The 13,798-nt window shown below is 42.9% G+C and overlaps 1 protein-coding gene across 9 annotated transcripts in view; it reads right to left on the bottom strand.

The window, feature by feature from the left end:
• The window catches only part of LOC141116419 (uncharacterized), a 28,042-nt gene extending 14,512 nt beyond the window's left edge, over positions 1-13,530 (bottom strand). Inside the window, exons 1-6 of one of the 9 annotated variants that reach the window (XM_073608675.1) lie at positions 13,383-13,516; positions 11,006-11,178; positions 10,695-10,726; positions 3,879-3,963; positions 2,154-2,232; positions 397-510 (exon numbers count right to left, since the gene is read on the bottom strand). In XM_073608675.1, the coding sequence (XP_073464776.1) occupies positions 397-510; positions 2,154-2,232; positions 3,879-3,963; positions 10,695-10,726; positions 11,006-11,113 (418 nt within the window). In that variant the 5' untranslated portion in view covers positions 11,114-11,178; positions 13,383-13,516. The other 8 variants (XM_073608674.1, XM_073608680.1, XM_073608676.1 and 5 more) reach the window with 8 other exon arrangements.
• Positions 13,531-13,798: the final 268 nt, after the last annotated feature.

Here is a 13,798-nt window from a genome sequence, read left to right as displayed (position 1 = left end):
ACTTATTCTCTCTGGAGAAGAGACGCTTGAGAGGGGATATGATTTCAATTTACAAATACCATACTGGTGACCCCATAATAGGGATAAAACTTTTCTGTGGAAGGGAGTTAACAAGACATGTGGCCACTCATTAAAATTAGAAGAAAAGAGGTTTAACCTTAAACTGCGTAGAGGGTTCTTTACTGTAAAAGCAGCAAAGATGTGGAATTCCCTTCCACAGGCAGTGGTCTCAGCGGGGAGCATCAATAGTTTCAAAAAACTATTAGATAAGCACCTGAAAGACCACAACATACAGGGATATACAATGTAATACTGACATATAATCACGCACATAGGTTGGATTTGATGGACGTGTCTTTTTTCAACCTCACCTACTATGTAACTATGTAGTCATACCTGGGGAGGAGTACGTCTGTCTCTTCCTCTTGTGTGTGTATAAATCACTACTCACGCACATCTCCTCTCCACTCTGAATCTTGGATACAGTCTCAGGCTTCACATACAGGTAACCTGAACAATAAAAGATTGCGTATTTTAGTTTAAGTATTTTAAGCAGGTATTAGTGAAATGATAAACATCTATTTAAACAAAATAAACACCAAACAACTGTAAATTTATGGAGACTGTATGGGCCTGTGTTGATGGCTGCAAATGGGTTTTGCATTCCCATACAAGTCTATGGAGTGACAATTTCGATCTAAAGGAGAGGTTTGGGCCATAAAAAAACAAACACACATACTCACCTCTATGCTGCAGCACAGCCTGATGCTGCAGCTGTCCCATGTCAGCTCTAAGCCAGATAAATGAGATATTACATAACAGCTGATCGCTCAGTTCTTGGCCAGCTCAGGGCAGACAGTAGTAACTGTCAGTCTCTGCTCTCTGCTCTGCCCCTACAGCACTAACTGGAACACTGGGCTGGAGAGGGGCAGGTACAGCTGCATGCTGAAACCTGGAGCCAGCCGTCAATCAGGCAGCTGGGTGCATGCCGACAATATGGTCGGGATCCTTCCAGAGCCTGGAGTGGCTCTGTGTCATCAGCTGACAGTGGGCAATAGCCCGATATAAGTTGACTCTGGATCAGAGGAGAGCAAAAGTAAGTGCACTCCTGTGACCCAGAAGAAAAGTGTGGCAAAGAAAAAGCTTTGGCCATAATTCACATTTAAAGCAGGACAAATACAGGTCAGAAATAAGTATGAGCTTGGGTTCAGTCTGGATCAGGCTCAGTCCAAACCCCAAAGTCAGCTATCCTTGCTGTGCCAATGGGCTGTAGGAGTGAGATTCCCCAAACCACAATTTCACATATGCAGGAGGGTGGGGCGGCTTATGACATCATTGACCTAATATGGCCACATGGCCATATTAGGTTAATGACTTTGACCTAGTATGGCCATGTCCCTTTATTAGGTCAGTGATGTCATTAGCATCCCACCCCTTTATGTACGTTAGCTGCGGAGCGGAATTTCACAGTTATTTCACAAGATCTCTGAAAAATTATAGGAAAATATTAATTCAGTATAAATTGGGTGCTTGGATATTTGCTTATAAACAGAATACTTATAGAATTAGAATCCAACAACAATAGTGAGAATTCTTTGTAAAGTTTATAATTGGCTTGACCCTAAAACCCAGGTAGTAAGATAAGACTGTCACCAGAATCACTCATCTGCATGAGAATATAAGGGCAAACTTTAGCGATACGTTTGTGGTGACTTAATGCACATGTGCTAATACATATTAATGAGCGTTTTGTTAAGGCAGCCCGTTTATTATGAATAGACTGCCAACCCACCACGATGGATCAAAAAACACACATGACCCCTTTTTTAGCAACGCAGAGCACTACAATGCATTGTGGGATGCTGTGTCACCCATTGCACTAAGCTATACCATGCATTAGGATGACAATGAATGGCACTGCAATGCCCCACACAAGGAGCAAGTGTCTTGTGGTAATATGCGGTATTGCATATGTTTTATTGCTCTTGCTGTGACACACAAGTGTGAACGAGGCCTCAAACTAATTCTACTACTGCGGTTTCAGTAGAATTTATAATTAAGTGGCTGTGCGGGGTATTGGGAAAAAAGTAACCCTGATTATCCCTCACCCACTATGTTTGGGCGTTGGTGAATTTTTGTTGTATTTTTATTACGTTGCTTTTCCCGATCTTCTAAAGAATCCAGTTCTTCCACTGAAAAACACACAGTTTCTTCATCGGATTTTGTTGACTCCTAAAGAAAGAATAAAGAAGAATTTAAAATCTACATTACTACAATACAGAAGGAAAAAGAACTGTGTTATTGCATTAAATGTCACTGAACATATCCTGCCTTCTTGCAAAGGTTCTTCTGGAAAATAATCCTAGACTGGTAAAAAAAATATGATCTTCTCTAAAGCACTTTTTATAATTTGAATCTGCAACAGAGTGAAAAATAACCTTGTAGCAGGCCAAAAAGGTAAGGATGAGCTTACCCCACCCCAAAGCTTCATGTACACAAAGGGGCGAGGATTCTCATGACATTATTGACCTAATATGCCCACATGGCTATATTAAGTCAATGACACTAACCAAATATGGTTATGTGGACTTTATTAGGCCTATTACATTGCCAATGACATTGACCTAATATGGCCATTCGCCCTTATTAGGTGAATTACATTGTCAATGACGTTGACTTAATATGACCTTGTGGCCTTATTGGGTCAATTGCATTGTCAATGGCGTTGACTTAGGCTTCATGTACACTAGCAGCTCCTAAACTTGAGTTTAGGAGCTTTTGTTTTTTTCTTGCCAAAGCTCCTAAACTCTACTTCATGAAATGTCCTGGTTAAAACTGTTTGGGTGGCTGTGCGTGGGAGTGACAGCTTCCTTCTGAGTTCATTCCGAACCCAAGCTAGGACCAAACATGAGCTCATCCCTAAAGGTAAGTATTCATTATCTTCTATTACTAGGTGGAGCTACCTGAGTTTTTTTGAAGAAGCAACAGTGTCACTTTAACTAGCTACATCTTGTGATTTCAGCAGCTTCAATTTCCTTTAAGTTCCAATAGATTTTTATTGATGGGTCATAAAGATATGAACAATGGCATTTATAGATAAAGTAAAGAAGTCTAATGGGACTGGAATAGTAGCAATGCATGCATGTTAGCCATAGTTTTGGGCTCATCCACAAAAAGCCAGCTCCTCTTTAGAACAATATGCTGCTATAGTTATATTGTAGACCTCTTTTTGGCTGGAAAAATATGACTACCATTGCTTTCCTTTGCCATTTATACTGTATACGGAGCACAGTATTTTTAGCTACACAGTGTCTATTACATTTAAGAGAAGAAAGGAAGAAACAGGGAGGGGGAGACACCAACCTGAGTGTAGTATTAAAATGATGAATTTAATAGGATAAGATTAAAAACACTTACAAGATGATAGAAGATACAAGCCTGGTTCCTGGAGAAACACTGTTATCCATTTCAGCCAGCTGCCCAATCCTTTCCAGCTATCTGGAACAGCGGTGGGACCGGCAGAGCCATGTGGAATGCCAGGACTGCACTTTACTTTGACGAGCATGCATCTTCTATCAACTTGTAAGTGTTTTTAATCTTATCCTATTAAAGTCATAATTTTAATACTACACGCATGTCGGCGCCTCCCCCTCCCTGTTTCTTCCTTACATGTCTTGTTCTGGACACACTCTGAAGGATGGCTGCCTTCCTTTTTAACCCTTAATACTCCTTTCTTTTCCAACCACCCAACCTATGGATACATCACCATCCAGCTATTACAGCCACAGACTATACGCCTAAGGATTACTCCATTTGGAGCACCAGATAACACTGACTATACTGCACATTGAAGAGACATCTTGTGAAGAAATGATTACCTCCATATCTTCTAGGAACTTTTGCCTGCCATCCAAGATTCCACCTGTTCTTGTCTTACATTCCTCCATCAGAAAGAGATGTTGCCTTTAAAAATAAATGAAATAATTTTTAATTTTGTAAGCCTATTACTCCCAGTTGCATACCTCCCAAATTTCTGAGATGGGAATGAGGGACACCTATTAGCAAAAGTATGCAAGCATTGGACAAACACCCTACCACGCGGCGTAACATTATCTTTCACAATATAAAAAAAATTGGGCTAACTTTACTGTTGTCCTATTTTTTCATTTAAAAAAGTGTGCTTGTAAGACCGCTGCGCAAATAGGGTGTGAGAAAAATATTGCAACGACCGCCATTTTATTCTCTAGGGTGTTAGAAAAAAAATATATAATGCTTGGGGGTTCTAAGTAATTTTCTAGCAAAAAAAACTGTTTTTAACTTGTAAACAGAAATATCAGAAAGAGGCTCGGTCCTTAAGTGGTTAAAGGAGAATTGTACAAACAAAGATTAGTTAAACCCACAAGTGTTTTTTTTTTTTTAGCACTACTTTTCCTTTAGTTTGGAATTTACAAATGCAGTAATTTAGAATGAAAGGTTTAGCACTGGGAAACACTTTTTGATAGATAAATATTGCATTTTATATACAACTCTATGGCTCAAACCAAAATGAGGGACAAATGAGAAAGGAAGAGAAACAGAGGGACTTTGTTCCAAATCAGGGACAGTCCCTCAGAATCAGGGACAGTTGGGAGCTATGCAATTGTTATCTATTAGATCAAATAAAAAGGCCCAAAAAACTTCATAGATTTCTGCGTTAGCTTGCCCAGGCTCTTTTCAGTGCCTGTGAAAGAAAAACACAACTGAGCAGGTCTATAATACACAGCTAAATAAATCCTCCATAAATGTAATGTCATGTATATGCCTAAAATCAGATTTTCACACAAAGCTGTAGTGTTTACCTCTGCAGACCCTGCAGCTTGAAGCAGATCATCTGTTGATTTCTCACCACACTGTGGGCTATCAAAGATAGCTTAAAATTATGGGAATTTTTTTTTTTAAATCATACTTACCTAGGTGGACGCAGCATCACTCTGAAGCTGCATCTGTCCCCCTCCGGATCTAAGGCTGAGAACCGAGCGATCGAACAGAGATGATCGCTCCATTCTCAGAGCTCCATGAGCAGAGAGCTGGTGACTGTCAGTGACCGGCTCTATGCTCTGCCCCCCCCACGCTCACTGGAGTGCTGAGCTGTGGAGAGGGGGTGGGATAGGTTGGCTCAGGCACTCAGCGGCTCAAGCTTTGGCTGTACTTCTCCTTTAAGGCAGAATATGCCCCTAGGCAAAGTGGCAGCTTTGCTCTCATCTCTTTGACAGATATTGATAAGGATTGCAAGAGACACAGAGAAGCCACCCTGTTTGCATTGTATCATCTCTTGTACAATTACAGGCAATGTGCACATCTTTGATCAATTTTGTTATCCCTGTGGTGTACGGCACAGGCATGAAGGTTGTAGACGGGTCCTCTGGTCATCTCCACTGGACCCTGGTCCCCTGCCTAGTTTGTCTTCTGGATGATTAGGCTTTGTCATATACACTAGCAGTATTTTCCCCAGTTGACAACGAGGGTAACACTTTGATTACAAATTAAACCAATAAAAGTAGTATATTTAGAAAATGCTAGAAGAACGTCATGGTGTGGTTAAATGAATAAGTGCATACATGCTAATGTGTCAACATAACACCTTCAGGCATTTATTACCTATCCTAGTAATCATATTACATCCTCCTGACAATATTTCATATGTTGTTTTTTTTTCTAGAACAGAGGTCTCTAAACTTTCTAAACAAAGGGCTGGTTTATTGTTCTTTCAGACTTTAGGGAGGGGGGTGGACTGTGGCATGTGAGAGTAGAAAATGTCTTGGCACCAGTGGGAGTAAACGATGCCCCATGTTTGGCATTGGTGGGAGGAATAGTGCCCCATCGTGGGTTTTAGTGGGAGGATAAGTGCCCACTCATTGGTGTCAGTGGGAAGAACGGTGCCCCAATGTTGGTCAATGAGAGGAATAGTGCCCTAGTATGAGTGTCAGTGAGAGGAATAGTGCTCCAATGTTGGTGTTAATGAGAGGAATAGTGCCCCATCATTGCTGTCAGTGAGAGGAATAGTACTACATTGTTGGTGTCAATGGGAGGAATAGCACCCCAATCATTGGTGTCCATTGGAGGAATAGTGCGCCAATGTTGGTCAATGAGAGGAATAGTGCCCTAGTATGAGTGTCAGTGAGAGGAAGAGTGCTCCAATGTTGGTGTCAATAGGAGGAATAGCACCCCAATCATTAGTGTCCATTGGAGGAATAGTGCCTCAATGTTGGTCAATGAGAGGAATAGTGCCCTAGTATGAGTGTCAGTGACAGGAATAGTGCCCCATTGTTGGTGTTAACAAGAGGAATAGTGCCCCATCATTGGTTTCCGTGGGAGGTATAGTGCCCCATTGTTGGTGTTAGTGGAAGGAATAGGGCCCCATCATTGGTGTCAGTGGGAGGAAAAGTGCCCCATCATTGGTGTCAGTGGGAGGAATAGTGCCCCATCATTGGTGTCCGTGGGAGGTATAGTGCCCCATTGTTGGTGTTAGTGGAAGGAATAGAGCCCCATCATTGGTGTCAATGAGCAGGAGAAGTGCCCCATCATTGGTGTCAATGAGCAGGAGAAGTGCCCCATCATTGGTGTCAGTGGGAGGAATAGTACCCCATCCTAAGTGTCAATGGGAGGAATAATGACACATTGTTGGTGTCAATGGCAGATATGATGCTCCATTGTTGGTGTTGGTGGGGTAATTAGTGCTTTTTTATCACAGGGAAGAATAGTGATAAAGATAGGCAAAGGGCCACATTTGGCCTCCGGGTTGCAGTTTGGAGACCGTTGCTCTAGAAGTTGAGCAACATCCAGGATCACCTACTTACTAGACTGAAAAGCCAGCTCAGAGATGACATCATCATACAGACACTGGCATCTGTGCAAATCTTGTGTGTGTTTTTAAATGTCTGACACAAACACACAAATCAGTCCCTACAGCATTGCTTTTTCCTTGTAACCTGCTACAAAGTTACAACGTTGCAGTCCGATTCCAGGAGACTGAGATAATGCTTCCTCCTGCCTGCAGCAGGCGAAGGGCATCATCTCAGTTTAAACCAATGAACAGGCTGGAGCTCAAAGACAAGTTTTTAAATGATAAAAGGTGGAGTTTTTCTAAAAAATGATACCGTTGTGTATTGCGACACGTTACAATTGTAGTCAGTAACTTTACAAGCTTGCATGACAGGTCCACTTTAAAGACATTAAGACTTTTAGAATGCTTATGGTTTGAACTGCTATAGTTTTAATAGTTTATAAAGTGAAATTTTCCAGAGAGATATTTTGCTACGTGCTACTGGCTTACAGTTAGGCCTCATGCATACAAGACGTTCTAAACACTGCATTTGGCCCTATTGGGGGGGGAAATTTTCCTTCACTCCCTGTCCTTGTATTGTCACTAGGCCCCATTGGGGAAGGGTTCCCTCACTTCCCGTCCCTGTATTGTCACCAGGCCCCATTGAGGAAATGTTTCCTCACTTCTTATCCCCATATTGTCACTAGGCCCCATTGGGGAAATGTTCCCTCACTTCCTGTCCCTGTATTGTCACCAGGCCCTAGTGGAGAAATGTTCCTTCACTTCCCATCCTTGTATTGTCACTAGGCCCCATTGGGGAAATGTTCCCTCACTTCCTGTCCCTGTATTGTCACCAGGCCCCATTGGGGAAATGTTCCCTCACTTCCTGTCCCTGTATTGTCACCAGCCCTAGTGGAGAAATGTTCCTTCACTTCCCATCCTTGTATTGTCACTAGGCCCCATTGGGGAAATGTTCCCTCACTTCCTGTCCCTGTATTGTCACCAGCCCTAGTGGAGAAATGTTCCTTCACTTCCCATCCTTGTATTGTCACTAGGCCCTATTGGGGAAATGTTCCCTTACTTCCTGTCTCTGTATTGTCACTAGGCACCCTTAGGGAAATATTCCCTCACTTCCTGTCCCTGTATTGTCACCAGGCCTCATCGGGGAAATGTTCCCTCAATTAATGTCCCTGTATTGCCACCAGGCCCCATTGGGGAAATATTACCTCACTTCCTGTCCCTGTATTGTGACCAATCAAGGAAGGCGCGGTAGCAATAATTACATTGCCAGTTAATGTTATCATCTTCTACCCAAAGTATGAAATAAATCAATGCTTTTTTCTGAACTCCTCCCCAGCACAAGGTACTAGAAGACATCATAGTCATAGACATTAAAATCTGATACAACCTCTGTACGATATCCTTAACATTGTAAACTTATAAAATATAAGGCCAAGCCTGTACAACCATTCACTTTGTATCCACAGTTGTTAGCAAATCTAAAATAGATTGTACAAATAGATTGAATAGTGTATAAGCAACTTAAGGGTCACCCTACACATTACAATCTGACCATACAATCTTTGTACAATCAACTTTAGACTTACTGAAATCATGTAATATGGGGACTTAAGCTCACCACTCATGTTACAATCTGACTGTACAATCTCTGTTAGATCTACCAACAAGTATGTAGTGCACAGGTCTGCCGGATTAGATACAACTTGATTGGATAGAGTAGGAAGGTCCTCCTAATACATAGTTTAATAGATCTAAAGTTGAACAGAGATTGTATGGTCAGATTGTAATGGGTATGGTAACCCTTACAGAGAGAGAAAGAGAGATAGATCTAGTTTGGAACTACATGTCCCAGCATAAACCCTGAGGCTTGTAAAATCCACAAAGCCAGCAACATTCTCTATCTCTTACATATTAGCATGGGTTTGGGGGGATGCTTAGATGGAATGGAGGCCCACCCAAGGGGTGTTTGCAGAAGGCTCACCAGTGTCTTAAAGTGTATCTATATACTGAAACAATAATGTCATATATATTGCAACATACAAGTCCTTAAAGTGGAGCTTCACCCAAAAGGGGAATTTTAAGTACTCCCCCCGCCACATTTGGCATGTAGTTTTGATAGTATTCTTCTCCCCCTTCCTCCCTGCGGTCTTCTGGGACACGTCACAGGTCCCAGAAGACTGCTGAACCATGAGGCACAGCACAACTCACGCATGCGCAGTGGACACCCAGCTGTGAAGCTGCAAGCTGTCACAGCCGTGTGCCCACAGTTGAGATGCTGGGGAGAGAAGCGACAGCTCGGGAGAGCATATTGCTGAATCCTCAGACAGGTGAGTGTATGTTTATTAAAGAGCACCTGTCATTTCAGATCTACCATGGCAGTGCCTGTTAGCGGGCATCTACTCACCTGCTGCCGCCACCTCCCTCACCTTGTTGTGTCACTGCCGCATCACCAGCCGTCCTATTAAAGTGAATGGGACTGTCGGTGAGTCAACAAGCGGGTCAGAGGAGGAGCCGCTGTGGGACAGAGATGACAGTTGCTCTTTAAAAATTATGATTTTAATCGAGTTGATTTGAATTAAGCCTTTTTACTAGTGATTTAAATCATGATTTAAATTGTGATTTAAATCGACTTGATTTAAATCAAATCCAGCCTGCTTTTTAATAAACACAAAAACGTCAGGAGCTCCTCTTAACCGGTTGCGGACCAGCGCACGACGATATACGTCGGCACAATGGCACGGCTGTGCAAATAGGCGTACAGGTACGTCCCCTTTAAGAGGTGGCATTGTGGGCGTGCCCACGCCCACCGCGTGCTCCGTGACCGCGCCCGCGGGTCATGCAGACTCGATGTCCGCCGGGGGCCCACGATCGTGTCACGGAGCAGCAGAGCAGGGAGATGCCTATGTAAATAAGGCATTTCCCCATTCTGCCTAGTGACATGACAGGGAGCTACTGCTCCCTGTCATCGGGAGCAGTGATCGCTGTCATGTCCTAGGTAGCCCATCCCCCACAGTTAGAATCACTCCCTAGGACACACTTAACCCCTTGATCGCCACTAGTGTTTAACCTCTTCCCTGTCAGTGTCATTTATACAGTAATCAGTGCATTTTTATAGCACTGATTGCTGCATAAATGACAATGGTCCCAAAATAGTGTCAAAAGTGTCGGAACGAATAATGAAAATGCCATAAATCTATCCCCTATTTTGTAGATGCTATAACTTTTGCGGAAACCAATCAATATACGCTTATTGCAATTTTTTTAACCAAAAATATGTAGAAGAATACATATCAACCTAAACTGAGGAAAAATTTAGTTTTCTTATATATTTTTTGGGGATATTTATTATAGCAAAAACTAAAAAATAATGCGTTTTTTTCAAAATTGTCGCTCTTTTTTTGTTTATAGTGCAAAAAATAAAAACCGCAGAGATGATCAAATACCACCAAAAGAAAGCTCCATTATTGAGAAAAAAAAAGGACATCAATTCAACATCACACAACCGCGCAATTGTCAGTTAAAACGGCGCAGTGCTGTATCGCAAAAAGTGCTCTGGTCAGGAAGGGGGTAAATTCTACCAGGGCTGGGCGGCACAGTGGCAAAGTGGTTAGCACGTCTGCCTTGCAGTAAGAAGGTCATGGGTTCAAATCCTGACCGTGCATGGAGTTTGCATGTTCTCCCTGTGCTTGCGTGGGTTTCCTCCCACCCTCCAAAGACATGGTGGTAGGTGTATTGGCTGTTGTCTAAATTGCCCCTAGTAAAAAAAAAAAAAAAATTCTTCCGTGGCTAATGTGGTGTCTGCATTCGTTTTTACTTTTGAGACAAGCTTTTCTCATTTTCAGACAGTACAGAAAATACCTGTCGATCCTACCAGAAATCCAGTGTTCTTGTTACTTCCCGTGGCTGCAAAGAAAGCACAAATAACCTTATTTTATTGTGTAAACTACTAGTCCCATCAATCCACCATGTAGAGGAGATGAAAAAAACAAGTTTGAAGTCCAGCATGCATGACAACACTGGCTGCCTCTATAGATACAGCAGAGAAAGAATGTAGACAGAGGGCACAAACATGTGTTGGCACCAGGTTACCAGGAAAAAATAAAGGGGAAAAAGCCTGGAAAAGAAAACTAATGCAGTCACCATATCTTTTGACATATCTCTTCTGCAGTAAAATAAACCTACCTGTCTGCTCTCAGTCTTCCTTAGACTGTACACGGAGCTGTACATGCGCAGCTCAGTATATATTCCCACACTGTACCCATGTGCCGCAATGACCAAACTCCCGTGCATGTGTGGGATTTACATCATCCTGCCCCAGCCAATCAAGATGGCTGAAGACTGGCACCTGGAAGAAACTGGTGTGAAGATGGAGCATTAGCATTGGACCATTGGAACTAAGGTGAAAAGGCTCTGTTAGAATCAATGACAGGCTGAAATATGCTGTGCAGTTCTGAGTGTATGCCCCAAATGTGAAAACTCCACATTCAGGGCATACATTTCTGAACATACACTGCACTGGACACAAGTACTGCTCAGAACTGTGTGCAGCTGTGGCGTATTTCCGAATGCCTGCAAGCACTGATCTAACAAAACTAACCAACAGTCCCATTCCAGAGGAGTAAATCATTGGATCAACTCCTCCCGAAGGGGAATGACCATGGACCATGACCTCCGCTGTCAGAATACACTGGCCAGCGCTGCAGCCGAATAGCTGCAAATGCTAATCGAACGAAAATATACCAACAGTCCCATTCGGGAGGTGTCGATCATTAGATTGACTCCTCACAAACAGGAAGGACCATGGATGAATTGTCATTCAGCTGGTTCCTGCTGGGCTGGTTGAATTTCCATCCATCTATGACCAGCTTGTAGCTGGGTATACACTAGTATGATTTAATTAGATGTTTTTCAGTATAGGAACATTCATTTGTTTTTCTAATCATTAGTGGAGTCAGAATGATATTCACTTTTGACTGCAGTGACGAGAAGATTGAAAAAAAACAAAATTCTCGAATGATTGAGTTTCTTAACAATGTATGTGGTGTTCATTCGGTAAAGTCCATTCATTCCAAAATCGAATATTAAAGTGATACCAAAGTCTTGTTTTTTTTTTTGTTAAGAATTAGTTAATAGAATAAGTTATTAAACATAATAAACATATCATACTTACTTTCTCTGTGCAGTTGGTTTTGCACAGAGCAGCCCAGATCCTCCTCTTCTCTGGTCCCTCTTTGGCACTCTTGGCTCCTCCCTCCTGTTGAGTGCCCCCACAGCAAGCAGCTTACTATGGGGGCACCCGAGCTGAGCTGTAGCTCCCTGTGTCCATTCAGACATGGAGCAGTGGCCCCCTCTTTCTCCTCATTGGCTCACTGACTTTGAGTGACAGCAGCAGGATTCAATGGTTCTTTGCTGCTGTCTTAGCCAATGAGGAGGGAGACTCCCAGAAAGCCAATTTTCTCGTGCAACATCGCTGGATCGAGATAGGCTCAGGTAAGTATTAGGGGGGCTGCTGCACACAGAAGGCTAATGCATAGAATGCATTAAGATAAAAAACCTTCTGCTTTTATAACCACTTAAAAACTAAAACAAAATCTTTCGAACAGAATTTGAACGTTTGAGAATCTTAGTATGAATTTTCATTTGAAACTCTACTAGTGTATACCCAGCTTAATAGAGCTGCTGGCAGCGGGCTGTATGCTGCACCCATTCTTCCTGGGAAATGGAATGTGCCCTGTTTTATGCTAAGAGCACCCAAGTGCATTTGTCCTAAAACCTACCAAATTGCTTCTTTTTTTTTGCCAAAATTTTCCTTTCTCGGTATGTTCACCTTCATTTCTTTGTATCTAAGGCAGGCCATAGATTATGCAATTTTCTTTCCTTCAGCCACAGATTGATTGGTGTTCTGCCAGCAGGGAAGCCTTCCCCACTGGTACTATACAATGAGCACTATAGCCACCAGCAATGATCGGGTAAAGAAAAAACCCGACTGGCTGGTTGTACCTAAGTGGTTAGATGGGTCAACTTCATTACAACCAGCCTGCCCATAGATGGACTGAACCAGCCAGATCTTGATCTGTCTAAGGCCGGCTTAAAACTGCACTGAGCTGATTTTTATCCACATGGAATAATAAGTAATGGAAGAACCTGGGGAAGGTACAGCCTGTTCTATTCTGCCTGATCCCTATCACCTTCCCCACTGATCCCTCTGTCTCTGCATCCTGTTCATCCTTATGTTGCTATTCCCTACTATTACTTTGCGGTCCTCTACATACGTACGCGTGTTTACCTCTCCCATATCTACGTACAGGATCCCCACCCCCTTCCAGCAGTATACAGCATTGTCTCTATCTTCCACCAAGGTCTGATCTGTGCGATTAGCAGGAGCCAGCTCAGTGCCAGCCCTCTCCCCCCACCTGCAGCTGCCAACCCACGACCTGTACCCAACAGCAGCCTATTGTTTCCACTCTATGGAGTATATAATGCATCAGATGCAGCATCAGCTGTTCTTATAACATGCATCCCACCCCATCATCCATACTATACCATCCCCTTCCCCTACCTGATCTATCAGTGTGTGCAGCCCAGCAGCAGATCCAGGGATCCTGAGCTGTGCAGCCAAGGAAAGGGGCTGGGAAGTGCTGGCTATCTATGCCACTGATCCCAGAGTCAGACCAGGAAAGAGCAGCTGGGGGTTGTAGTTCCCTCTTTCCTCCACTGTATGGCACTGCAGGAGCAGCAGAACTACCTTACCCACAGTGCTTTGCAGTTTGGCTGGCAACACACAGAAGCAGCTCTTGTCATCATGCACTGCACATTGTTTTCTTGAATCCATTTTACATGTAGAAATCAGTGAAGTGACAGATAGATGCCGTACGCAGAGAGGTTCATCGTTTTATTCAGGATTAAATAATTGTGTCATCCTTCAGATTTAGCTACTGCTAATTGGAAAGTGTATAAATTACAATTAGATCGTAG

This window comes from Aquarana catesbeiana, linkage group LG13, assembly GCF_042186555.1.
Source record: "Aquarana catesbeiana isolate 2022-GZ linkage group LG13, ASM4218655v1, whole genome shotgun sequence".
Lineage (NCBI taxonomy): Eukaryota > Metazoa > Chordata > Amphibia > Anura > Ranidae > Aquarana > Aquarana catesbeiana.
This window is presented reverse-complemented; position numbering and strand designations above follow the sequence as displayed.